Below are 25,824 nucleotides of genomic sequence, written 5' to 3' on the forward strand. Positions count from 1 at the left end.
GAAGAAGAATATGTATTCTCCTGTTGGAATTGACTCTTGTTTTGGTGGATTGGATGATTGAACTCTCCATCAGTAACAAGGAACAAACAAGACATATTGACAATTTTACACTTTATTAATTTAATACCATCCAAACTACCAAACAACTCAAAACAAGAGTCAATTCCAACAGGAGAATACACTGTTTACCATTGGCAGAGCATTTTGGCAAATGTTTCTTGGGCGCTACCCACATAATCAGCTGTGCTGCTCATCCCACAAAATGCATGATCCTTACATGTTGGACCTCATTGTGAAGGTAAATAAACAGCATTGTAACAACAGAGAAATAATTTTTTCCCAGTTTATTATTAATTTGATCCTATTATTTGCAAGAAATCTCATTCTCATATATTTAAAGGGACTATTTGTAACTTTCAGAAATGCTTCTTAACAGCGACACCTGTGGCCGTGAAATCAACGAAAGTCAGCGTTGGGCTCGCGCTTGCTCGCTCTCAATATACCTGAACGAGCATCACTCAAAACAGTGAGGCGACACAAGTCAGCTAAAAGCACAATATCACTCTATATTTCAGCTGCTTGGCAGTAATGTTAGCTGACCAGACGAAGGTCTCTCCATGAACATGATTTAGATCTGATCCTAGTGTTGGCTTTTCCTGCCTAAGTGCAGGCTGAGGCAGCGGGGCTCTGCAGCGTGTCTCCCTGCTCTCTCCGCCCGCAGACGGAGAGAGCAGAGGAGACACCGGCACCCGGTCGGTAACGAGAAGACAACGTAAATCTCTGTAGAGCTCCGTCACTTCACAAGACACGGAAAACCTCTGCAGTGTGTAGTGAGCGCGCGTTCACGTCTAGAGGTGGAGCGAGCTGAGCTGTCTGAGTGAAGGCGAGCAGGCAGAGGAGGAGGGTACAGCGGCTACACGCGAACGCGCATATGCGAGCGCGCATGTGTGACGACCTGCTACATTTATGCGCGTACAAAGTTACAAATAGTCCCTTTAAATGTTCTGATCATATAAACCATCCTTTATCATCTTTGAAAATGAACTCAAACAAAACATATTCAATCTTATTTTTTTATGAATTTATTTATGTTTTCTGTCAGTGCTATTTTCTGTCTGTTTTTGTATTTGTTCAATGCTCATTTTGCTATTTTGTCTATAAAAAGTTTATTTAAAAAAAATAAAAAATAAAAAAAGGTTTATTTAATCACTTCCGCTTCCGGCGCACAGACCGGAAGAGGCGGGGTCTTAGTCAGGACGCTCGCCTGGCGTTGTTCATTCAACATGGCAGCGGGACCAATCTCAGAAAGAAACCAAGGTAACATCATCCTTTATAAAACACCACTTCAGCCTCTTTTACATCATTTATGAATCTGCTTGTAGGCTACACCTCAAACTCCTCACTCTGTGTTGTTATGAGCGCTGCTGGCCGCCGGGTTATCCTCATAGTAAACATAGTAAACAACCGGTTCATCACATGGAGGAGCTCACTTGTTAGCTTGTTAGCTTAGCTTCCTGCTCATTCATTCATTACCCTTTAACTAAAGTTATATCTACTTTAATCCTGTTTTACTTGTTTGCTGCATACAAACCAATGTGTAGCTTTGATTCCTGTTTGATTGTAAGTATGTTGGTTGTTGTTTGGCATATTAGAAGCAGAGGAAAAGTCCTGGTGGCTAACAACTAGCTAGTTAGCCTAGCATGCTAATCATGTTGACCAGCTAAACTAATGGTCACACATTTATTCTGATTGTGCTTTTACATGGTGTTTAATAAGCTAGGGATGTGGTCTGTATTATTATTAACAGTTAAACAGGTAGGTTTGATAACTAATTATTGTTCACTTCAGTCAGAACTGTCAGTAAAAGTTAAGAAAGCTTTATTATTATTATATAACCTTTTAGAAAAGCCATCACATTTAGGTGCATCATATCAAAACTGTGTTGGTATTTTATACAGTTGATGTCCTGTCCTCCAGCTGTAATCTCAAAAGTTTATTTAATTAAAGAACTGAAACCTACAAACTTTTATCCAACAGTTGTTCTTACAGGCAAACTGAGTTACTTTGTGTAACCTTTTATGTATGAGTTTAATCTTTGCCACTGAAATTAAACTCTTATATTATTTTGAAAAAAATTGACAGTTCAGAATTGTTATAATAAGGTTGAATAGAAATAATGAATGGAAATGCATCATAAGCAAAAGAACAACATAGCTATTTTTTTTTTTTTCAGTGTGCGTGTACAACCAACAGTTAATGAACAGTATCCTGTCACTTCATCATTAACTCAATAAAATGTAAAAAAAAGAAAATGATAGCAAATCTCCATCAGAGGTTACCAGACTTCAAAACAAGTCAGAATATTCCATTTGACATTATTTAAAACAAACATAACCCATGTAAAGTTGTTTCTAATTTTGACATCGAAGATAATTTCCATATCAAGTTTAATTTAAATTCTTATTTATTTTTTTCAGACGCCACTGTGTATGTCGGCGGCTTGGATGAGAAAGTGTCAGAGCCATTACTATGGGAGCTTTTCTTGCAGGCTGGTCCTGTGGTCAACACACACATGCCAAAAGACAGGGTCACTGGCCAACATCAAGGTGAGTGTCAGCTGATATGCTCTGAAACTGATTATCAAGGTAGCAACATGTCACCCAAAAATGAAAAAAAACACCCCGTAAATCTTTTTGTATCCATTAAAATCTTGTTTACAGATAGATAACTTTTTTTCTGCTTCTCAGGTTATGGCTTTGTGGAGTTCCTTAGTGAAGAAGATGCTGACTATGCCATCAAAATCATGAATATGATAAAGCTCTACGGCAAGCCCATTCGAGTTAATAAGGCCTCTGCGCACAACAAAAACCTGGATGTGGGTGCTAACATCTTCATCGGTAATCTGGACCCGGAGATTGATGAGAAACTGCTCTATGACACATTCAGTGCCTTTGGCGTGATCCTCCAGACGCCAAAGATCATGCGAGACCCAGATACCGGCAACTCCAAGGGTTATGCTTTCATTAATTTCGCAAGCTTTGACGCATCAGACGCCGCTATCGAGGCCATGAACGGCCAGTACCTCTGTAACAGGCCCATTACGGTTTCCTACGCATTCAAGAAGGACTCCAAAGGGGAACGGCATGGCTCGGCTGCAGAACGACTCCTGGCTGCACAAAACCCTCTCTCGCAGGCAGACAGGCCACATCAACTGTTTGCAGACGCTCCGCCGCCACCGAGTGCCCCGACGCCGGTTCTTACTGCGATGGGATCTGGGATGCCCATGCCAGGTATGACCAAAATATGTGTGGGTACACGGGGTAGATGATAAAACATACAGGATGTTCTCTGGCTCTCTGGTACATTATTCAACCAACGGTGCAGAACATTTTCAGCCACTATTCATCAACAGATGAGAATAATATCTCAATAGATGATAATTTCAGGTCATATGCTCACAGAGAACATAATGTAGTATAGCGTTTATCTGTATGGTGTGATACACGAGAAAAATGGCGATTGTAATACTGTCTCAGTTGGCTTTGCACATTTAACCAGTAAATTTCCTGAATGTGACAAAAGGATACAATATCTGCTGCAAATTCGTCAGCTATACATCTGCAATTTTATTTCTTTTAATATCTTTTCTTGATTTTTGTTTCACAAAGAAGTAATCAATGGTATCGTTTTTTTCTCTTGTAATACCTTCATATTCCATATGCAGCAGCTGCCTCTGATTAATGGTTATAGGTTGAGTAGTTGATTGTAGTGATTGCCATGAGAGCAGATAACCGGTTTCATTACCGGCAAGGAGATGAAGTAGAACCCTCTAGGAAATGGATGTTGGCTTCTCCGACTGATGCCTCTTTTATGAGTAGGCGATAATGAAATCGATTTGACTTACTCTTGGGTTATGTCTGTAACTAAAGGAGAACATGACAGATGAGCCCATTTTGTGAGATTCTAATGAAATTTTAAAAATTGGCTAAGATGACTATAATATTTAATTTAACCAATTCATCAGTCAGACAGGCTGACTTTGTGTACCAGTAGAATACAAAATAACTTGTAAATACAACTTGTTCCTGTGCAGGCATGCCACCTCCTGGTTTCCCTAATGTTCCTCCTCCTGGATCGATGCCTCCATCGATGCCCCCTTCAATGGGCATGCCTCCAAATGCAGGAGCACCAGGCCAACAGGGCGGCGGCGGTGGGCCTCCACCCGGACCACCACCCTTCCCTCCTGGCAACATGCATCCAGGTAATAGTTGTTTTAAAATGATTCCTCAGTGGCTGCAAGTGTGCAAAAATATAATAACCAAGTTTTACATATGTAGTAGATCTATGTCTATGTCTGTTTTCAAAAACTAGGAAAGTAGTTCTTTGCTCAAGCACGCCTGCAGACTTTATTGTTTCTGTTACACAGGTATGCAGCAGATGGCCATGCCCCCTCCCGGTCCTCCTGGCATGGTGCCTCCACCTCCTGCTCCCCCAGGGTCAAATCAATCACGGGCACCGCTACCACCTGGCATGCCCCCACCCCCACCTATGGGCATGCCACCCAGAGCGCCGTATGGACCTCCCATGGGTAAGCAGCACTGTGGTGTCTCCTTCAGCTTAAAAATACTACCTCTGTCATTTGTGGGGAAAATGCCTCAAAGAAGTATCGTCTGTGAAAGAGCAACTGAAATGTCGATAACCTTACTTCTACATATGTCATCCATCCATTATCTGTAACCGCTCATCCCATTCGGGGTCGCAGGGGGGCTGGAGCCGATCCCAGCTGGACATTGGGCATCGGTCTATCTATCTGTCATGATTTGTAGTATTGACACATAACCATGTTGCCATGACTACCTTAACTGCTATTGCTAAACCAAATTGTGTTGCTGGGTTATCTTAGCACAATGAATTTTTAAAGGACACCTTCACTATAGTCGAAACCTACTTCTAATACTGGAAGAAAAGAAATGGTCGACTATCATGAGAGAAATCTTTGGTCCTCTGTCAAAAAAGGAGCTCATAGTTTGGATGAGACATTACATTCATACCTCAAAATTGATGTCACACAGTCTGACACACATCAGGACCAAGACTTTATTAGATCCATATCACACACTGTGACATGCAGTGAACTTGTAAGATTGTTGTTGTCGCTCATACAGGTGCCCTTTCATGCTTGCGTTTCACCCTCATCTTTCACCCTACTTGGCGTTATGGCCAAAATCTTTTATCGCGGTATATGTGATTTTATATCACGCTAATGGTATATATCACAATACAGTAATTGTTCTGCAAATTCAATAAAGAAATGGTTTAAAAATAACCATACCATACCATACTTCATCACATGACGCGATTATTTTCATCTTTTATTTGGAACTTCCATACAAACAAAAACAACTGCCTCACATAAGACAACAAAAGACAATAATTTCAAGCGCTACATGTTTTAAGGTTAACTGGTGCAAATAAATACCAGCCTGTATGATTTTTATATTCAGTGCAATATAAAAATCACACAAATTTGTATTTAAGGGTATACCAAAAGAAAAAAGACATGACTTTTCCTTCAAGATTTGTTCATCTTTCAATTCAAAAAGCTGACAAAACAAAATAAACTACAGTGTGCAAATGTCTGTAATCAGGTAATCAGAGTTCTTCCTCATCTTGGATTGAAATGCCTCTTCCTGCTCTGTATTTACAACTTCACTCTCCTCCTCCATGTCTACTCAAATCACATTACCTTGCAAGGCACCTGGTGATCACTTGGGAATCTCACGATCACGTGAGAGTTGCTACAGCGGTGAAAAGGTTATTGCCAAATCTCTACCAGTGCACACATTTCTACTGTCGCACTTTATATACCGTCATATCACCCAATCCTAAATACGAAGTTGCATATATAAATATTGCCTTTTACGAGCTGTACTAATGAGTTGAAATCAATTGACATATCTGATCATAGTTCAGGATATGATTGAGAATATGACATGAATGGAGGACGTGCCACCACACAAAACCATGCATTTTTTAGGAGAAAATGTTTACAGAAAAATGTAATGTAACTGGTTTCCTACATTGGAGGGACAAAAAGCTGTAATATGTTATAGATAAATATTGAAACTGATGCAGACCTTGCCAGTCCCTACACTTTTTGACATCAAAATACGAGTTATTACTTTAAGGTACGCAAAAAGAGGCCAGTTGTCCTTTTTTTGTTTTGTTTTTTTAAACCTAAGCACCTAATGATGGTTTCTTCTCCTACCAATAAGCTCTTTATAGCAATAAAAAACTGACTAATGATGGTTTCCCTCGTACAATAGCTTTTAATGTTAGTCATGCCACAATGTGTGGACTTAGAAGTTGCTGCATCCCATGTATTTCTGCTTAAATGACCAAATAACAGTATTGGCATCTGCAGATATTTGTCTGTTTTTGGTATCAAGAATTTTCATATCAGTGCATCCCTCACTTTTTGTCAGTTTGACTGCTGCATATATGCAAATTATTAACTGTAATTCATTGTGCAAACAGCAGTGATTAGCATCTGACGCATCTAGGTCTCTGAAGTGGTACTCAAAAAATTCGTCCAGGGTTGGCAGGTCTGCTGATGGTTTAGGACTTTTTTTGTCCCGCGAGTCTCCAAACGGTCCATTCTTCACCGTAATGTTGAACCCCTTCATGATTGTTGTTTCGTAAGCTGAAACGTAGTTTACTGTGGTTACCTTTGACTGTGGTGAGAGCAAATGATCAAAGATTTGATCATATTATGACCCTTTGTGTCTCTCTCTCTCTCAGGTCACCCGGGGCCTCCAGGTATGAGAGGGCCTCCTCCCATGCCTCCTCCTGGCTACGGTGCTGGCCTTCCTCCTCGTCCACCTTTTGGCTTCCAGAGAGGACCTCCAATGCCTCCGAGGCCCCCCGGTGTCCCACCCCGCGTTCCCATGAGACCACCAATGCCACCATAATCCACCTCAGCCTGCAGAAACAGGCTCTCATTTTGCTTTTTTTTAAAAAACATCTTAAGATCTACTCAAGTTTGTAATAGTGCGAAATAATTTAACCCACTGTTTGTATTTTTTTTCGGTCATTGTACAGATGAAGACCTTCAACGAATAAAATTTTTAGTACAAGTTTCTCCCCCACAAATATTACTTATAACGATTTGCGTGTGCGTGGTATATCTCATGGTAATGGGCCTTTTTCACATAAGTGTGAGTGAATGAAGAGAGGGAGTGGCGTTAGTGAGAACAAAGCACTGAACCAGACAAATAAAACATTATTTTGTTATCGTTTCATGGCGGTTACGTTCTAAAACAGAAATAAACACGGCTGCAACTGCACACAACTCTGCACAACCCTACGGCAAGGTGCAGAGTTGCTGGATTTTGAATGAATGCAGCCAAAGGGCAGGCTTTCATCCTGTCCGCTGTGGCTCAGCGCTGCTCTTACTTAGGTTCCCAACCTTTTTCCTTAAGGGACCCCTCTTCTATCTTTGATTAAACTGACAACCCCTGACTAAGCAACATATTTTATGGATATTTCATATTATATTCAATGCATAACAACAACAACAACAGTACAGAACAACTGATTTACCCAAATAGTGAACGCAATAACTGCAGGAAGTTTGTGTCAAATGAGCAATTTGGATGAATTTTGAACAGATTATTTCCTTTGAATATTGCATCATTGATGAGTTTTTATTTGAAAAAAAAAATGTTTTTACAATTCTGTCTGTATTATGTATTCTTTTTTATTTTAACAATCATTCATACTTAATAGGCTTCTTTTTTTTGACACATTCTGTGTTTTGTTCTCTATGACACATTAGCTATTGTTCTGTTAGCTCTTTGGTTGTTTTAACTGGGTACTTTTCTAATGCAGGACGAGGCTGTTTAGCAGAGAGGGAAGACTGTGAATATAGTGTTCAGGTCTTCACTGTGCCCTTATTCTGTGATATATTTTTGAAGTTTATATCTTAAAGAATAATCCAAACTTTAAAAAGAACAATTTAATTTACTTTTTCTTCACAAAAATGAATGGAATGCTGAGATATAGGCCAACTGTATACTATATATATAAATATATAAATAAAAATGATATATATATTAAAATATATATTAATATATATATATATATATATTCAAATATATATAAAAATATATATATATATATTAAAATATATATATATATATATATATATTAAAAAAAAAAAAAATATATATATATACATATATATTTTTTTTAAAAGGTTGTCTTACACCCCTTAAAATCAAGAAGGCCTCGTGACTCCCCGTTAAGCTTTGGATTGGGACCCCCGGGTTGGGAACCAGTGACTTAAAGTATTTTTTACATTATGCATACTACTTTTACTAGTATTTCCCACTGGCTATCAGGACGAGGACCATCCAATATTAATGACACAGTTTTCCCCAAAATGAAATGAAATGAAGTGGTACGAAGTGGTTTCTAATCATAAACAGAAATCACAAGTTTCAAAAATCCTTTACTAGAATTAGTATCATGTCTTGTCATGTCCACATATGTACCATGTACACATGTACCAAGCCAAATTCTTGAGAAAAAGTGGTAACACTGAATTGCCAGTGAGTTAAATCCAACAAAAAGTAGTAGCTGAAAATGTTTCTCAAGATCTTAAAAAAGACTATATCGTGATTGATTATAGAAATATTATAAAAATATGAATGGAAGTCAATGCTATCTTATTCTCGCATTAACATTTTCACTTTTAAGGATATATGCTTCCATACAAATTGCCTTTCTATCAGCAGCTGGATAGGAATCTTGTTCTGCCATGTTACTGATAGTTACAGAGGCAAAAACACTTATGAATTTTTACATTTTTATTTGAATGGCACAGGTGATGATGTCATCACGCTCACGTTTGTTCATAGCAGGTCTTCTTTGATGCAGCAGAAGAGATCAAGAACATGGCTAGTGGTCGGCATGGCAACAGGAGTCAGGTGCGCATGCACGTGTGTGTTTGTCTGCAGCACAATTCAGATATTCATGTATACAGACACAATCATGTATTTTGCTAAAAAGCAGATGGATGAGAATGAGGTGTCTGCGTGCGTCCGCGCGCGCGCGCATGCGTGCAATGGTGCATCCTACACATGCATAGTGTTGTAATATGAGCCCAACCAACATGTTATGCACAAACATCATTAGATATGGTGGGAAAAAAATCTTAAATAGCATGATCTTAAAGGTGCAATAGCTTGTGCAAAAATGCGCAGATTGTGTGCACCAAAAAAAAAGCCCCTCCAGATATGAAGGCGTTAATGTGTTGGTGAGGGGTTTTTGCATGGGGGAGGGGACCCCTGCACATCACTCTGACTCTGACTGGATGTGTGTGTGGATGTGAGTGGGCTTCTCTCCTCTCCTAACCGCACAGCATCATCATCATCACTCGGTTCACGGCAACAGCCTCGTACGCATCATCATCCTCATCCTCCTCCTCATCCTTCCTCATCACCACCATCTCCAGGCTGAAGAGAGAGAGAGAGAGAGGGATCCCATCGCAGGAATAAAAGGTATGCTTGAATATATCTCCTATAATAATAAACTGATGTCGTCTTATAGTGTCTTATATATTTTTTTGCATGAAGACATCATGTTGAAGAGCTGATGATGGGCGTGTTTGCTTCACACAGCAATTAAGATCGATTTTGTGAATCGAGTCTTGGGCCTATAATTTAATCCAAGTCGTGACAAACTGAGCTGCCAGTGTGATTTCTAAGAATGAGCACAGATGTCAGGATGCAGCTGAGCAGACGATCGGATGCTATTTGTGACAGATTTGGATTTTTAATCCGGTTTTATTTGTTGGCTGGATTGGTATAAATTGGCCTGTTAGCGACAAGGCCTTTTTTTTTTTTTTTTTTTTTTCTTTAAACATCAATGATTATGAACTGGAGGCTTAAATTTACACATATTTTAACGAGACTCTTGAATGCATCTTCTTGCTGGCAATTACTGCTTCTGAAAAAGACACAAAAAAGCAGTATAATAATAATAGGATAGCATAATATTATAGGAGATAGATTTGTGTTATTATTTCTGTGGCTGTCGTCAATAGGATTGATTATATCTGTATTATTAATCTTCTTATTCTAATAAAAATCCAGTGCTTTAATAAGATAATATGATGTGATGCTATATCTGCTCTGCTTGGTCTTATAAGGAAGTGGTAACCTGATGCTGATTGATTTTTGAATGGGGGGAGAAAATAAAGTAAAAATACATAAATAAATAAAAACGGTTGCTCAAACCAGAGAGCAAAAACACATCCATCCCCCTCATCCTCATCCTGCTCTTTTTTTTTTTTTTTATCACTGACAGTGCTGTGTATTGCAGGCCTCATGGGGCTTTAGAGATGCTGTCAACTTGACTGCAGGGCAGTAATGAGGAAAGTGGGTTTAAAAGCCTTTGTTTGAGTCTGACTGGACTAGTGCTCGCCTTTCTAGTTTAAAAAAGAGAATTAAAGGAGTGCATCTGTAGGTTACCTGTTGCATAAAGGATTCAGTAGCTGTGCATCTATTTATCTATCTACCTATCTACCTATCTATCTATCTATTTATCTATTTATCTATTTATCTATGCATCTATGCATCTATCTATCTATCTATCTATCTATCTATCTATCTATCTATCTATCTATCTATCTATGTTGATTTTAAAATAGCACAGATATAAAAGGTCCAAAACAAATGACAGAAAACCAGTATGACTTGATGGGAATATTCAGTTTGTATTAAATGTTTGTAGTGGTGAGTTTATAGAATACTATATATGTTGGTAGTAATAGTGTAAAATGTTGTCTGTTGTTACTTTTTGATGTTAAATTGGTTGTGTTTTGGAAATGAATATTAACGTGGAGCTTTACTTTCCATATTGTGCAAACACTGTCCCCGACTAGAGGTCTGTAAGTGCTTGAGTCCAGGCCGTTATTAGGTTAGTGTCCGACAGTTTAGCCTGGCTGACCGGGCCTTTGGGGTTCCTTTGATCTCTGCTGGTAAATCTGCTCATCATGCTGACAGCGAAGCATCTCTGGCTGGAGATGACGTTTGAACTAAATTTAACATAGAAACAAAATCAAACACGTGTGTATTGTGCGTTGACCAGGATACAGATGCTTGTACAGATATATCTTAGATAACTGTAAAATAATAAAATAGTCTTTTTCAACATATTATATTGTACCCGTTTATACCAATTAGCAGATATTTTGGTCTTAAACCTGCAGTAGGCAGAATATTTTTGGCATCATTGGGCAAAAATTCCATAATAACCTTTCAGCATATTGCAATTCAAGTGTTCTGAGAGAAAACTAGACTTCTGCACCCCCTTATGGCTCTGTTTTCAGGCTTTCGAAAAATCTAGTGTCGTGACGGGAGACTTTGGCCAATCAAGGGTCATTTCAGAGAGAGGGCGTTACTATTGGCTGTTCATTCAACGGACGCAGCTGTCAATCACTCCCGAACTCCGATCAAACGGTCAAACTAGGCAGCGCTGATCAAATATGAATCAATATTCTGTTACTGTCCTATTTCTCAGCTCAAATGTTTTCAGAAACTTCTTGTAGTGTACTGTTTAGCTGTAAAATGAGAAAGTTTGCTCTGGCTGGTGGGCGGTGCTTGGTATTTCCTCAACTGATCTCAACATGGCTGCCGGGTCACAAACCTTCTCATTTTACAGCTAAACAGTACACTATAAGATGTTTCTGAAAACATCTGATGTGAGAAATAGGCATTACAGTAACAGAAAACTGATTCGTATTTGATCAGCACTGCCTCGTTTGACCGTTTGATCAGAGTTGGCGAGTGATTGACAGCTGCTTAGAGACGGCAGGCTCCAGCTCGGCTCTGATTGGTTGTTTTCCTCCGGTCTGTGAAATCTTGCAGATGCCATTAGGAGCACCGGAGGACACCGGATTTTTTTCAGATTACCTGTCTCATGCACTACTGTCAGGATATAGTGACCGTTTTATAAAAATAACTTTTTAAATCATATTTGCTCCATTTCTACCTACTGCAGCTTTACCTGCACCACTAAACAAACATGAATTCGGTTTCACGGTGTGATTGAACAAAGTAACATCTAGTCTGTAGCTGTTACCGAGAACATAGATTTCATGTACTCAGTATTTGTTTATGTTAATTTGGGGATTTTAACAACCGAAAAAGCAGGTTTGTCATTCTGGTGGTGATGTGTTTTAAAGGCTGATTCTATTCTATGTTTGACTATTTGATTACAGAAATATTATAATATGATGGGATTTTTTTATTTCACCATTATAATTGTACTGTGGGGGCGTGGAGAAGGCTTTGAAGTAGCATTTAGACCGTCACATAGGGAGATACAATTTAAAGAAAATGAAAACGAAAGAAATAAAAAACAATTGTTATACCAGAAATTTCCCTGGTTTCTTTTCATGGCTGACCCCTGACCTCAGTGTTTATAAAACCCTGTCTCTGGCCCTGTATATGCTTCATACCAGGCAGACATTTAAAGCTCCGTCGGCCCATTATTACCTGTCAGACCTTGTTTTTGAAACAGGGGTCAAAGTGAGCGCCGCAGCGATGCCTCTCATTCTGTGTCTGCTGTCTCACTGCACCGCAAAATCAAAGTGACGTGTTGTTTTATTGCATGGCGACCCGTGGCCCACGGCGTCTTAAAACAGCAGCATATGGATGTGGGTATCGTCGGTGAACTACACGAGTCAGTGCCTTATAAATGTTTTTCTCTAAAGGAGATGTGATACTGCAGCAGACTGTTAGAGTGGACATCCGTTTTCTGGCTTCTTTTTTCCTAATTTCAAGCCTCATTTGTTTTAGCACACAGCTCCTCTGCAGTTGTTCACTTTTTGAATTAAGGAACGTCTTTCTTCAATGTCGTTAATGCGTTTTTAGAATGGCTTAAACTAATCAAAAACATTACGTTTTAGTGCAGGCTTTTGAGCAGTCTTTAAAAGAAATAATGATGAGGTGTTAATATGTTTTGTGGGATGACCCCATAAAGTGATCTGTAAGGTCTTCACTGATCCTTTGGAGCATTATATCAGTCACATTACATCTGAGTCATGGTCACGTACTGTAGCTCTTCATTGTGAACTTCCACACCAAGAAATGTCCATTAAAAATCACTCTCACCATCCAAGGCTTGATGTCGCGCCCTGTAATTACTCGCTCAGACCCGTCTGTGACTCAGCAGTGAACACATGCTGGGCAACATATGGAAACACAACAGGTGCAGTCTGGAAACATGCGATTAAAGGCTGATTAGGTGGTTTGGTTAGCTCAATGAAAAAAGAAGAATGACCAGTTCAAAGAAAAAGATCCCCCTCCTTCATACTGTAGGTAGAGACAAGACAAGACAAGACAGGACACAAGACACCCAGACTGAAAGAGACACAAAACGACAAACATTTTTTAAATGTATTTCTTTGTTTTGTTTTCTTTGTGGTAATTTTACATCTCTTTGCAGTCCTTTTGTGTCTCTTTGTAGTAATTTTGGTAGTGATTTTGTTTCTCTTTGTAGTAATTTTATTGTCTTTTTGTAATAATTTGCATCTATTTGCAGTCATTTTGTTTCTGTCTGTAGTCATTTTGTGTCTCATTTTGTGTCTCTTTGTAGTCATTTTGTGTCTCTTTATGACGTTTGCGTGTCTTTGTAGTCATTTTGTGTCTATCTGTAGTCGTTTTTTGTCTCTTTGTGGTCATTTATATGTCTTTGTAGTGATCTGTGTCTGTTTGTAGTTATTTTGTGTCTCGCTATAGTCTTTGTAATCATTTGTGTCTTCAGTAATTTGTTTGTCTTTGTAGTCATTTGGTGTCTCTGTAGTCGTTTTGTGTCTCTTTGTAGTCATTTGTGTCTCTTTGTAGTAATTTTGTGTCTCTGTAGTAATTTTGTGTCTCTCTGTAGTCATTTTGTGTCTTTATGTGGTAATTTTGTGTCTCTTTGTAGTCGTTTTATGTCTCTTTGGAGCTGTTTTGCGTCTCCTTGCAGTAATTTGGTGTCTCTTTGTATTGATTGGCTTTTCCGAGAAATGTTATTTCATTTCGACACTCACTTAAGACAGAGGATTGCTGGGCACAGGCTCAAGGGGCCTGAGGGCTCAGGGCCCTTTCAGGAATCCATCCATTGTAATGGCTTACCAGAAATGTGCACTGATGCTTTTGAAGCTCCTATTAAATGCCTCTCTTGATAACATGAAACCTACCACTACATGCCCAAATGGAAATTATATAAGATTGGCTAATTCATATTTCTATTTTCTCCCCAGACATAAGAAGAGCCTGTTGTCAGTCAAGTGACTGACCACTCTTCAGATCTGTGAGGTGTATCCTGAACACACTGAAGCTTCAGGTGGCCTCTCCGCTAAACCTTTGACCACTTTTGCATCTTCTGAACCTCTTTAAAATGGAGGACGGCTACCAAAACCGGACTGCCTTCATAAAAGGCGCCAAAGACATTGCCAAAGAAGTCAAGCGCCAAGCATCTAAGAAGGTCGGCCGTTCGGTGGATAAGGTGACCGACGAGTACAGCAAGCGCTCCTACAACCGGTTCGAAGAGGATGATGACGATGAATACCCCACGCAGGGAAGCCAGGATGGAGGCTATTACCGTGGAGACAGCCAGGCGGCCAACGACGATGAGGGCGGCCACAGTGACTCCACAGAGGGTCACGATGAGGATGACGAGATCTACGAGGGCGAGTACCAAGGAATCCCCCGGGCTGAATCGGGCAAGGGCAGCCTGGCTGGAGGTCCGGGCTCGGTGAGGGCCGGCGCTCAGCAATTCACAGATGTCGGAGTGTCCGAGGCCGAGAGGAGGAAGGACCAGGAGGAGCTGGCTCAACAGTACGAGACCATTTTACAAGAGTGTGGTCACGGGAAGTTCCAGTGGACCCTGTACTTTGTGCTGGGGCTGGCTCTCATGGCAGACGGCGTGGAGATCTTCGTGGTCGGGTTTGTCCTGCCCAGCGCTGAGAAGGATATGTGCCTGTCTGAACCTAACAAAAGCATGCTAGGTAAGGCTGTTTTACAGCGTCTCCTCCTTCTGTTGTCACAATGCATTTGATGCTGCTTAAAGGATAAGGCTGTCTATTGTCTATATTTTTCTTATTGTCAACACATCTCCAAAACCAACCTACTAACACGTATTGGCTGTGAATCCAAATTGTATTCCTCTGAGCCATAGAGCTTCATTCTTGTCCAAAAACTATTAAAAAGCCATCAATGAGCCACATTGTTTCACTAGGTGACGTGTTCCTGTATTATCACGAACATGAGCACTTTGAGTCAATCCTACGTACACCGTCCTGCTGCTGGAACAACTCGACAAGTAGAGCATCAACTGTGTATTAATCCGCAGCTCAAAATAGTCCCCAACAAGTACACTAATTACTCCTGTTTGAGTAACGTTTGCTAAAAACGACAGTGCCCAGCTGTTTCAGGAAATTACTTAACCTTTAAAAAAATAAACTATACGTGTGTGACCTGTTTTAAAATGACTTAAGTAGAGAACGGGCTTGCTCAAATAACTTATTATTGGTTTTGGTGTTTTCATGGGATTTGTTGACAATAAGAAAAGTTGTCTGCCTGTCTTGAGAGGCCAGCAGAGTAAGCATGAACCTGAAAAGCTCATGACAAAACAGTAGGAGTACAACAGAAATAGAGAAGACAGGACAGACCTATTTGTTGCTATAATAGTTTCATCTCCTTTGCTCTCTCCACAGGTCTGATTGTATATTTTGGGATGATGGTCGGGGCTTTCCTCTGGGGGGCTATGGCTGACCGGATAGGCCGTCGACAGTCTCTCCTAATCTCCCTCTCCATCAACAGTATCTTCTCCTTCTTCTCCTCCTTCGTCCAGGGCTACAGCACCTTTCTGTTTTGCCGACTCCTCTCAGGTGTTGGGTAAATTGAAAAACACTGAATATATTTTTAACTTATTCTGATCTGATTTGTCAGTCGCTTCACTGCACCGTTAGTTTAGTTAGTTAGTTTACAGGGATGATCTACAGTTACAATCCAGCAGGGCAAAGACCTAATTAGATAAATCATACATTTCAATATATCTGTAGAGGAATGTTTAATTTTGTATGTATAGTATAGTGATCCTAAAATCATTTCCATTTGTGTTCAAATCAACTTTCCTACAGAGCTTCTGTGACTTAGTTTCGCACCATTGTGATGGACTAATCATAAGCAAATAATCCATAATACAGTTATTCAAAGTAAACAAGTGGCTGACAATGTGTTTCAGCACTTTAAAGAGCCAATGCATATGGTATATGTGGTGTTTGAGGATATTTAATAATAAATAAATAAATTTAGGTCTTGTTTCTCAGTACAAAATGCTTTTAATCTGTCAGCCTAAACTCTGTGTGCTTCGACTCTTAAACACAAGGACTGGTTTCTGATCTTTGCAGGATTGGTGGCTCGATTCCCATCGTGTTCTCCTACTATTCTGAATTTCTGTCCCAAGAGAAGCGTGGCGAGCACCTCAGTTGGCTCTGCATGTTCTGGATGTGTGGGGGAATATACGCATCTGCCATGGCCTGGGGTATAATCCCACATTACGGTGAGTAGGCTACAGGAACCTCTCCCTCAATTTATGAGGCTATGATTTGCTTCCTCTGCTACCTCTGTTCACGCTAGCTGATTGTCCTCATTTACACTTAAAGCAATAGTTCAACATTTGGGGAATATCCCAAAATAATATTTAATGTCTTTATGGTAAAATAAACTGCTGCGTGTAGCTTTATATTTAAAGGGACAGTGTGTAGGATTTGGTGGCATCTAGTGGTGCGGTTGCAGATTGCAACCAACTGAATTCCCCTCCGCTCACTCTTCTTTTTCCGAGACTGTGGTAACGTGAGTGGTATTCAATCTTCTTCTCCGCCAAAGCAAATAAGCATATTTCCCAAAATGTCCAACTATTCCTCTAAATTTAGATATTTTTGCAGCAAACAAAGTGTTAACAATGGTTGATAAAACCATGCCGGTTTAAGCTTGTTTGAGAGCAAGCGTCTTCCCAGAAACACTGCACTGCATCTAACCTCTGACTTCCCTGGAGGGAGGAAAAATAAGAACACGGTTCATACAATGTCACATCGTATTAAATATATTCCAGCCTGTGCTCTATAAAGATCGATTGTCTGACCTTATCTGTTATTGACTTGACTTACATTTGTAGGGCAAAGTGAAAGTGTATGAAGGTGTGAGCTCATTTCTTTGCGTTTTCTTCTTCTCAGGATGGAGTTTCCAGATGGGCTCGGCGTATCAGTTCCATAGCTGGCGTGTGTTTGTGTTAGTGTGCGCATTTCCTTCTGTTGCAGCCATCGCTGCCCTCAGTGCCATGCCAGAGAGCCCACGCTTCTACTTAGAGGTTAGCACACATGCTTGTTGACAACAATCTGGCAGTATTATGTTGTGTTACTCATCTATGAGTTATTAAAAATGTGAAAATATCTTGAGTTGAGATCATATGTTCCTCTGAATGTTTGAATTAAGGGGGATAAATAACAGAATGGTTATATGTCGTTTACTTTTCTTTCAAACAGAATGGCAAACATGACGAAGGCTGGATGATTCTGAAGCAAGTTCACGACACCAACATGCGAGCAAAGGGATACCCAGAGAAGGTGTTTTCTGTGAGTATCTCTGAGAAAAATAATAATTTGATTTTCACCTTTTAATAATATAAACTAACAGTCAGTAGCTTAGAAATAGTTTCCCCTTTACTCTGAAATCATTACCCTTCTTATAGATAATAAGGTCCAAACAACATCTGCTTCCGCACTTCCTGTCTACATTTCAGTGTGTCGCCATAAAAACAACTAAAATCTTGGAAAAAACAAAAACAGCACGTAGTTAAAGGTACAACAAAAGTAAAAATGACTATTGTTATTTGACATAGTTACACTTAATGTTTGCTTCATCCTTTACCTCTCACTGTGTTCACCTGTATGACAGTACCAGGAATTCTTTTCAGAAATGCCACTTGTTGTAGTTAAAAGATTTTATTAGATCATGACATCTGGCTGAAGGACTTGCGTCTCTTTCATCCAAGGTCACCACAATTAAGACGGTGAAACAGGTGGATGAGCTGGTGGACACTGGCACCGATACTCCGGTCTGGAAGCGCTACAAGATGAAGATGATGGCCATTTCCCAACAGGTGAGTGACGGAGATTTGATTTGCAGTTCTGGACCAAAACTGTAACCACGTTTTAAAAGTATGAATAAAACACCCCTGAGATCTTATCTGAGATCTAGGAGATCTACTCCTTTAAAAAATACAGTCTTATTGTACCAGAGTTTGAAGCTGTGGCTTTTACAGCTTGGGGTTGGCTGTAAAAGGCCTCAGCGGAGCTGGCATCGGTGGAGACGAGCAGTGTGGATGGAGGCGTAGCAGGCAGTGAGTCCAAGAGTAGCTAAGAGGTTGAAAATGCCAACTTGTTCCTTATGAATTATTTTACCTTCTTGACCTGCAGCTGATTTTATGAGTGAATTAAACCGGAAAATCAACTACTTACTATTTTTTTCCCTATGCTATATCCACATACAGACGTTCTCTGCTGCTTTTTGTCTCCTAAAATTAAATTTGGTGAAACAGTCGAATCATTTTTAGCCTTCTGTGACTAAATATTTTATGTTTGTATTTGACTTTCTTGTGTTTAAGCTTGTGTTTTCATTGTGTTGCACATTGTTGCAGCACCACTGCTCCGGGCGGAAACTTGACCAGCTTTGTGCCTGATTTTAATTTGCATTCAGCCTACGTTCTGCTGCACGCCTACACCCTCCGTTTCCTTCTGAATCTGCTACTACACCACCCGTTTATTGCCTACTGCGAAAAGTCTTCACTCGAAATGTTGAAGTTGTTAACGACGTAGTTTCATGTGGGTCCATGCAAAGATCTTTGGAACGAGGAAATTTTGGGGAAACCAGCCTGGCTGCTGCCGTGTTGCATTTGAGCTTTACCTCCTATTCATAAAGTCAACTCTAGCTCTACAAGTTGCATGTTACTGCTCATAAATGTTGCAGCTGAAATATCACACGATCATCAGATCAAAGTAAGAGCATATACAATGTGTGTCAGCATTCCTTAATTTAATCAGACAAATTAACCTTGTGAGGAGTTTAAATCTGGTCTCCCTCACTTTGTGTTTTCTTGTTCACACGTTGCAGATCCGGAATAACATTATCGCCTGCTTCAGCCCAGAATATAAACGGACGACTTTCATGCTCATGGCTGTTTGGTTTACCATGTCTTTCAGGTAAACTAAAGTCTCATAAAACTTTTGCTATGCGGTGAATCACGTTCACTTTTGAGCCTCATGTCATCTGTACTGATTCTAAAAAACTTTGCAGCTATTACGGTCTGACGGTGTGGTTCCCCGACATGATCAAGTACATCCAGAAGCAGGAGTATGACTCACGCACATTGACCTTCACTAAGGAACGAGTGGAGCACGTCACTTTTAACTTCACTCTGGAAAACCAGGTGCATCGCGAGGGACACTACTTCAATGACAAGTGAGTGGATTAGTCACATCTGTCAGATTTACATTTGAATGAAATCAACAATAAAGCACAAGCATAAAACTACAACCTGTTTACTAGGTTCCTCAACCTGAAGATGAAGTCCATGGTGTTTGAAGACTCGGTGTTTGAGGAGTGCTACTTTGAGGACATCACCTCCACACACACCGTCTTCAGAAACTGCACCTTCATTGCAAGTTTGTTCTATAACACAGGTAAATACGATTGGAAATTCATCAGTGTGTTCAGTATTGATGTGCACCAAGGTTAATTGTTTTATGTTTTAATCATTTAGTCTATTAAAATGTAAAGAAAAGGTGCCAATCAAAAAAACTTAGAGCTCAAGGTGAAGTCTTCGAATCTTCAAGTTTTGTCCCGACAACAGTCCAAAACCCCAAGATATTCAATTCAAACCTGCATTAATGTATTTATTTACACATCCAGCAGACACTGAGCAACATTAGCATTCATTTGGAGTCATATTTCTGGCCACCCAGCAGATGTTAATCTGATATTCACTCTCCTTTTAGCTCTTAAACTGCTAAAATGCTCCAATATGTTCACCAGCTAGTCGCTAACTTTGTCTGCCTGCCTTTGGTTGCTGGGCGGGTAGCGTAAAGTGGATTTAAACCTGCAGTAGGCAGAATATTTTTGGCATAATTGGGCAAAAATTCCATAATAACCTTTCAGCATATTGTAATTCAAGTATTCTGAGAGAAAACTAGAGTTCTGCTCCTCCTCATGGCTCTGTTTTCAGGCTTTAAAAAATCTAGCGCATGACGGGAGACTTTGGCCAATCACAGGTCATTTCAGAGAGAGAGAGCGTTCCTATTGGCTGTGCTCCGGCTGGTGGGCGGTGCTTGCTATTTCCTCAACTGATCTCAACATAGCTGCTGGGTCACAAACTTTCTCATTTTATAGCTAAACAGTACACTACGAGATGTTTCTGAAAACAATTTGAGTCGAGAAATAGGCATTACAGTAACTGAATAGTGATTCATATTTGATCAGCGCTGCCTAGTTTGACTGTTTGATCAGAGTTTGTGAGTGATTGACAGCCGGCTCAGAGACGGCAGCCTCCAGCTCGGCTCTGATTGGTTGTTTTCCTCCGGTCTGTGAAACCTTGCAGATGCCATTAGGAGCACCGGAGGACACAGAGGCATGTGATTTTTTCTCAGATTACCTGTCTAATGCTCTACTGTCAGGATATAGTGACCGTTTTATAAAAATAACTTTTTTAAATCATATTTGCTCTGATTCTAACCACTGCAGCAGAGCTTTTTTTTTTCCTTTTCCTGAACTGATGGTCCAGCTGATGAGAGCAGCGAGACTGAACCAAAACAGTAAAGAAATCAAAGCAATGAGTAATAAGACACTAAAGTACTCTGTAGAGCTGAGGGGGACAGCAGAGTCAGGTGATAATTATACGTGAGCGTCTATTACATTATATAGTCATTTGATACATTGTTAGCATAACTGATTAGTGCAGCCTTAAAATGATGTAAAACATGAATAAATGATCACTGTATATTACACAGCTGCTCAGCAACAACACAAATCATTTGAGATTAAATCTGAATTTTAAGTAGTTTTTATTGCAGCCTGAAGTAAAAATAGAGAAAAAGATAAAATACAGATGTTCAGCAGGACTGCAACCATGGAAACATTCTGTTGCCAGTATCCCTGGGTTACGCTGCATCAGAACTTGTTACCGTAGCAACGTGAAACAAATCCAGCCCAGGCTTTTTGGCAGCAGAGTGATGCGATTAGCTGCGAAACAGTGCTTTGTGATTACGAAAAAACAGATGTAAGAATTTGTTTACTAGTGGATAATCAGAACCAAAGCTTCTTCTTCTTCTTCTTAGACACGACACAAGACCAACTCATGTGTGTGTTAAGATGACATCATTTATTTGTGCAGCTGTCGTCCGGGGTGGGCTGTTGCTGCTTTCCATCAAAGTGTCAGATTGTGCCTGAGAAAACAGAGAAACTGTTTCTTAAATCCCAACAGAGACGCCTCAGCAGCTTTTACAGCAGCACACTTCTCATCCACGAAGCCAACGATACATTCTTTTATGTTTATGTCATTTGGACATCTAAGATTTTATGATCATTCAGCACTCTTACGCCTGACTCTCTTTAATAAAACTGTTATTGGTTATTGGTATGGAAGCAGTTTCAGCAGTGTCATCAGAAAATCTCATCGTGTAGTTTTGTGCAGCTGCAGGCAGCAAAGAAGAAACAGAAAATAAAGTCACAGGCCTTGTGACCTCTTCTGACCTATTTTGTTATTTGTTTTAAAAAGTTCATAGCGATGGATGCTGTTTTTATGTTTAATATCTGCCTGAAAGGAATTTTGATTAAAAACAGCCGCCGACGGAGGTTTGGTTGTGGTGGTGGCTGTGCGAATGTGCTGTTTTCTTTTGCTGAGAGGTCATTCAATCCTCTCTCTTTTTTAGGGAAACTGATAATTCATGCAAGTGTGTAGATAGCTTTGGTGTCAGGGAGGAACGATGAAATCAGAGGCTCTTCATTCAAAAATAAAAAATAAATACAAATTAATAGTATAACCAAAAACTAAAAGATTGAGACTTGATATGATAAATCATGTTGTATCTGTGTTATAATCTTTGCTATAAAGAGTACAGTCCTCATCTTTCTCAGCCCGTTCTCATTCCCAGGGCGTCAAATACCAACGCTTTGTCACGGCCATCGATACGCTCGATACCGCCGCACAAAGCACCCTTTCCCGGGTGGTACGAGACACACCAGGCGTTCCATTAACTACGATGTAAACCCATCCATGGCAACCGAGAAAGTTCGACAGGAGTGTAGTTTAAAGAGTGAAAGAGACACACAGGATGGGTGGTAGGGGAGGTGGATGGGTCCAACAAACACAGAGCTTTCACCCAGGAGACCGCTGTTTGTTTCCAGTGCATTACGTTTTACTTTCACTTTACAATCAGCTGTTCATTCATGTCCCGTGTTCACAACGTCATAGTACGTAATAGTAGCAATTTTAAGCCCAGGGGGGGAGAAGAAGGAGAAGATAAACTGTAAATAAAAACATAGATTACTTTATTTAATTTGATCTGGAAAACATGCAGAATAGGTGAATGTTTTTCCAGTGTCTGTAACCCTCTGCTCAGGCTGCCCTAACAACCTCCGTAAATGAGTCTGTATTACCTGAGGTGATTTAGATGAGGGTATCAACATTTTGACACTTTTTCAACAACTCTCATCTGGATTATGGCAGCTCTACAGTCAGAAAACACAGATTTAAAAAATGAAACTTTAAAATTTAGGGGTCGAAAAATAGGATTTGCAAAAACCCATCCCACACAGTTGCATTTATGTGAATAAATCCCTCAAGTATTCATGAATTTAAGAGAAATGACACTGCTCTCTCTCTCTCTCTCTCTCTCTCTCTCTCTCTTTCCCCCTTTTTCTCTTTCATCAGATTTGTTCAAATACAGGTTTGTCGACTGTAAACTGCACAACAGCACGTTCCTCCACAACAAGGAGGGCTGCATGCTCGACTTCAGCGACGACTTCAACAATGCCTACATGATATACTTTGTCAACTTCCTCGGCACGTTGGCGGTGTTGCCTGGCAACATCGTGTCGGCTCTATTAATGGACAAAATTGGGCGTTTAAGGATGCTGGGTAAGTAAATCTAATCACTGCAGGTAATTGACTTATGGCCATATAGAAGCTATTTAACTTAATGTGATTCTGGTTCCTCTCTCTCTCTCTCTCTCTCATCAGCGGGATCCAGTGTCATATCATGTGTCAGCTGCTTCTTCCTGATGTTCGGCAACAGCGAGTCGGGGATGATCGCCCTCTTGTGTCTGTTTGGTGGCATCAGCATCGCCTCGTGGAACGCCCTGGATGTGATAACAGTGGAGCTCTACCCTTCGGATAAAAGGTAACATGAGATGCACCAGCTCGTGGCTGTTTCATATTTTGACTCATCTGTACAACAAATGACTACAGAGACCGTGTAGTAGAAGAAAAACTGCATGTTCAAATACAGTAACATATCACCCTGAAGCAGGGCCTTAATGATCAGTATAGTTAAAACTCCTCCTCTTTGTATCAGTTGCTGTGATTGTGTTTCTCCCTCTCTTCTTGTCGTCAGGTGCACAGCGTTCGGCTTCCTGAACGCCCTCTGTAAGCTGGCGGCCGTCCTGGGCATCAGCATCTTCCAGTCATTTGTTGGCATCACCAAGGCCGTACCCATCATATTTGCCGCCGGTGCTCTCGCTGCAGGTAGTTTCCTTGCAACAAAGTTGCCTGAAACACGAGGCCAAGTGTTGCAGTAAAACAAGTGAGCAGCAGTGGGCAGCAGAGCGCCGCTGGAGTGTGTGTTTGACAACCAAGAGCCCAAGAACATCCCTGAGAGCTTCAGCGCTGCCCGTCACACACCAACAGAGCAGACTGCCATCCCCATTGTAAGCCCAGAATCCTTTGAAATATGACTACATCTGAATGATAACACTTTCAGCTGCACCGTCAGGTACCAAAAACATCAGATCTTTCCTAAAGTGTAACATGCAGCAGGGTGATGCAGTACAAATTGTGGTGTGCAGTAGGGATAAAATGTTAATTTCTGGGAGTTTTTTCTCACCGACCCCACCGATCTACAAAACCAAACACAATTGAGAAGAAGACAGAGATGTCAAATGTAGAGATGGGACTGAAAAAAAAAGCCATTTATGGGGGAGCGTAAAGAGATTTAGTCTATGTATGTGGTCGCTTTTTAAATGTGAATGCAGTGTTTTTCTTTTTCGTCTGTCCTCTGCCTCGGCGACTGGCTTTCAGTGCTGCTTTTTCATTTGCCGCTTGTACAATTCACTTCACATTTCCATCCGAGCCGACGCTTGTGATTTTATGAAAAGTTTTTCCTTTCGAAAAGATCTTCAAGATGAATATATTTTCTTTAAAATCTTGCATGACCCTTGACCACTGCCTACTCCCTGTTTCTATCAAATAATATGAAAACATTCCAGCGAGGCTTGATTTATTCAGAAACAGAGAATGTAATATTTCCCCGTCGCTGCATAAATCTAGTCTACTCCTCTACTGATAACCTCAAACGCAGACAGGTGAAGATGCATTTCACAGGATTCTCTGTTGTAAATGGGAATAGTTTGATCCAGCTCCTCAGTGTTCAGTGTTACACTAATGTTTTCCCCTCCCTGTTGTTGAACCATACAACTGTGGCAGTGCAACACAGGGACGTCTGTGGGACGGATTTTGGTCAAGTGCTAAATGTGAGAGCAGATGCTATAATGTAAATGCCTAAATTAGTCGTGTGAGTGTGCATGTGTGTCTTTGTTATGTGAGACTAGAGAAATCAGTGCAGCCATGTAGACCATATATCTTACTGATCCAACAGCAGAATGTACGGAGCAGCGGTCACACGTTAATTCATTGAATTATATAAAATATAACTCATGCAGTAGCTCAGGTGTGGTGAAAAGTTTAGGCCACGTTCACAGCTGGTATTATGTTTTAGCGCTACTCCACCAAATTATTATTATTATACATGCAAGATAGTTTACTGATTCATTTGTCTCATATGCATCGCTGCGTTAATTAGCCTTAATGTGAAAACAAGTCATTTGAGTGTGGAAGTGCATTCTTGAGAAACAGGAATTTGACAAAAACTATCTTTTTGCAGAGCTTTCAGCTGCAAGTCTTTCTTTGCAGTTTGCTTAGTGTTCATAGAGAATGTAAGCTCTGGAAAAAGCTACTAATTCAGTGTCTTTTGGTTGTTTTGTCTTTTCCTGTTTGGCTTCAAACCGTACAAACAATGCAGTATCCTTTCTTAAACTTGTGTTAATGCCCCTTAATAAAAGTCATGATGTGACTTCATTATACTCATAAGCACAATGCTACAGAAGCCCTGAAAGCTAAGCGAGAAAAAAAAAAAAAAAAAATCTGGTGATCCATTTTCTAAGTTTGATCTAAATTGTTTTCTCTCCTGTGAATTAAGAACAGGTGAAAAAAAAATGTTTTTCAAGGATAATCTTTCTAAGTTCCTTTCTTTCATCTGTGAAAAATGGTGGGACATTTTTTTAGGCTGATTATGAGTTATTTTTTTTTCTTCATCTGTCTGAAAACAGGTGAAAAAAAAGGAACTTGGAAAGATTAATCTGGCAAAACATTTTTTCATCTGATTTTAAGTCATAAACACAGGAGAGAAAACAATTTAGATCAGACTTAGAAAATGGATCA

The 25,824-nt window shown here is 40.1% G+C and overlaps 2 protein-coding genes across 3 annotated transcripts; both read left to right on the forward strand.

The window, feature by feature from the left end:
* Positions 1-1,223: 1,223 nt before the first annotated feature.
* Positions 1,224-7,298, forward strand: sf3b4 (splicing factor 3b, subunit 4). 2 transcript variants are annotated; one of them, XM_037795595.1, is made up of 6 exons: positions 1,224-1,317; positions 2,478-2,606; positions 2,748-3,290; positions 4,094-4,261; positions 4,427-4,588; positions 6,802-7,298. In XM_037795595.1, exons 1-6 carry the CDS (start codon positions 1,284-1,286, stop codon positions 6,969-6,971), a joined length of 1,206 nt encoding a protein of 401 aa, XP_037651523.1. In that variant the 5' UTR covers positions 1,224-1,283; the 3' UTR covers positions 6,972-7,298. The 2 variants fall into 2 exon arrangements, with proteins under 2 accessions (XP_037651523.1, XP_037651524.1); XM_037795596.1 differs by lacking the exon at positions 1,224-1,317 and adding an exon at positions 1,597-1,620.
* Positions 7,299-9,250: 1,952 nt separating this feature from the next.
* Positions 9,251-25,610, forward strand: LOC119503912 (synaptic vesicle glycoprotein 2A-like). The gene is made up of 13 exons (XM_037795946.1): positions 9,251-9,563; positions 14,315-15,061; positions 15,770-15,950; positions 16,466-16,617; positions 17,291-17,424; positions 17,600-17,689; positions 18,109-18,216; positions 19,227-19,315; positions 19,410-19,574; positions 19,662-19,795; positions 23,041-23,247; positions 23,350-23,509; positions 23,723-25,610. Exons 2-13 carry the CDS (start codon positions 14,452-14,454, stop codon positions 23,904-23,906), a joined length of 2,214 nt encoding a protein of 737 aa, XP_037651874.1. The 5' UTR covers positions 9,251-9,563; positions 14,315-14,451; the 3' UTR covers positions 23,907-25,610.
* Positions 25,611-25,824: the final 214 nt, after the last annotated feature.

Source organism: Sebastes umbrosus, chromosome 15 (assembly GCF_015220745.1).
Source record: "Sebastes umbrosus isolate fSebUmb1 chromosome 15, fSebUmb1.pri, whole genome shotgun sequence".
Classification (NCBI taxonomy): domain Eukaryota; kingdom Metazoa; phylum Chordata; class Actinopteri; order Perciformes; family Sebastidae; genus Sebastes; species Sebastes umbrosus.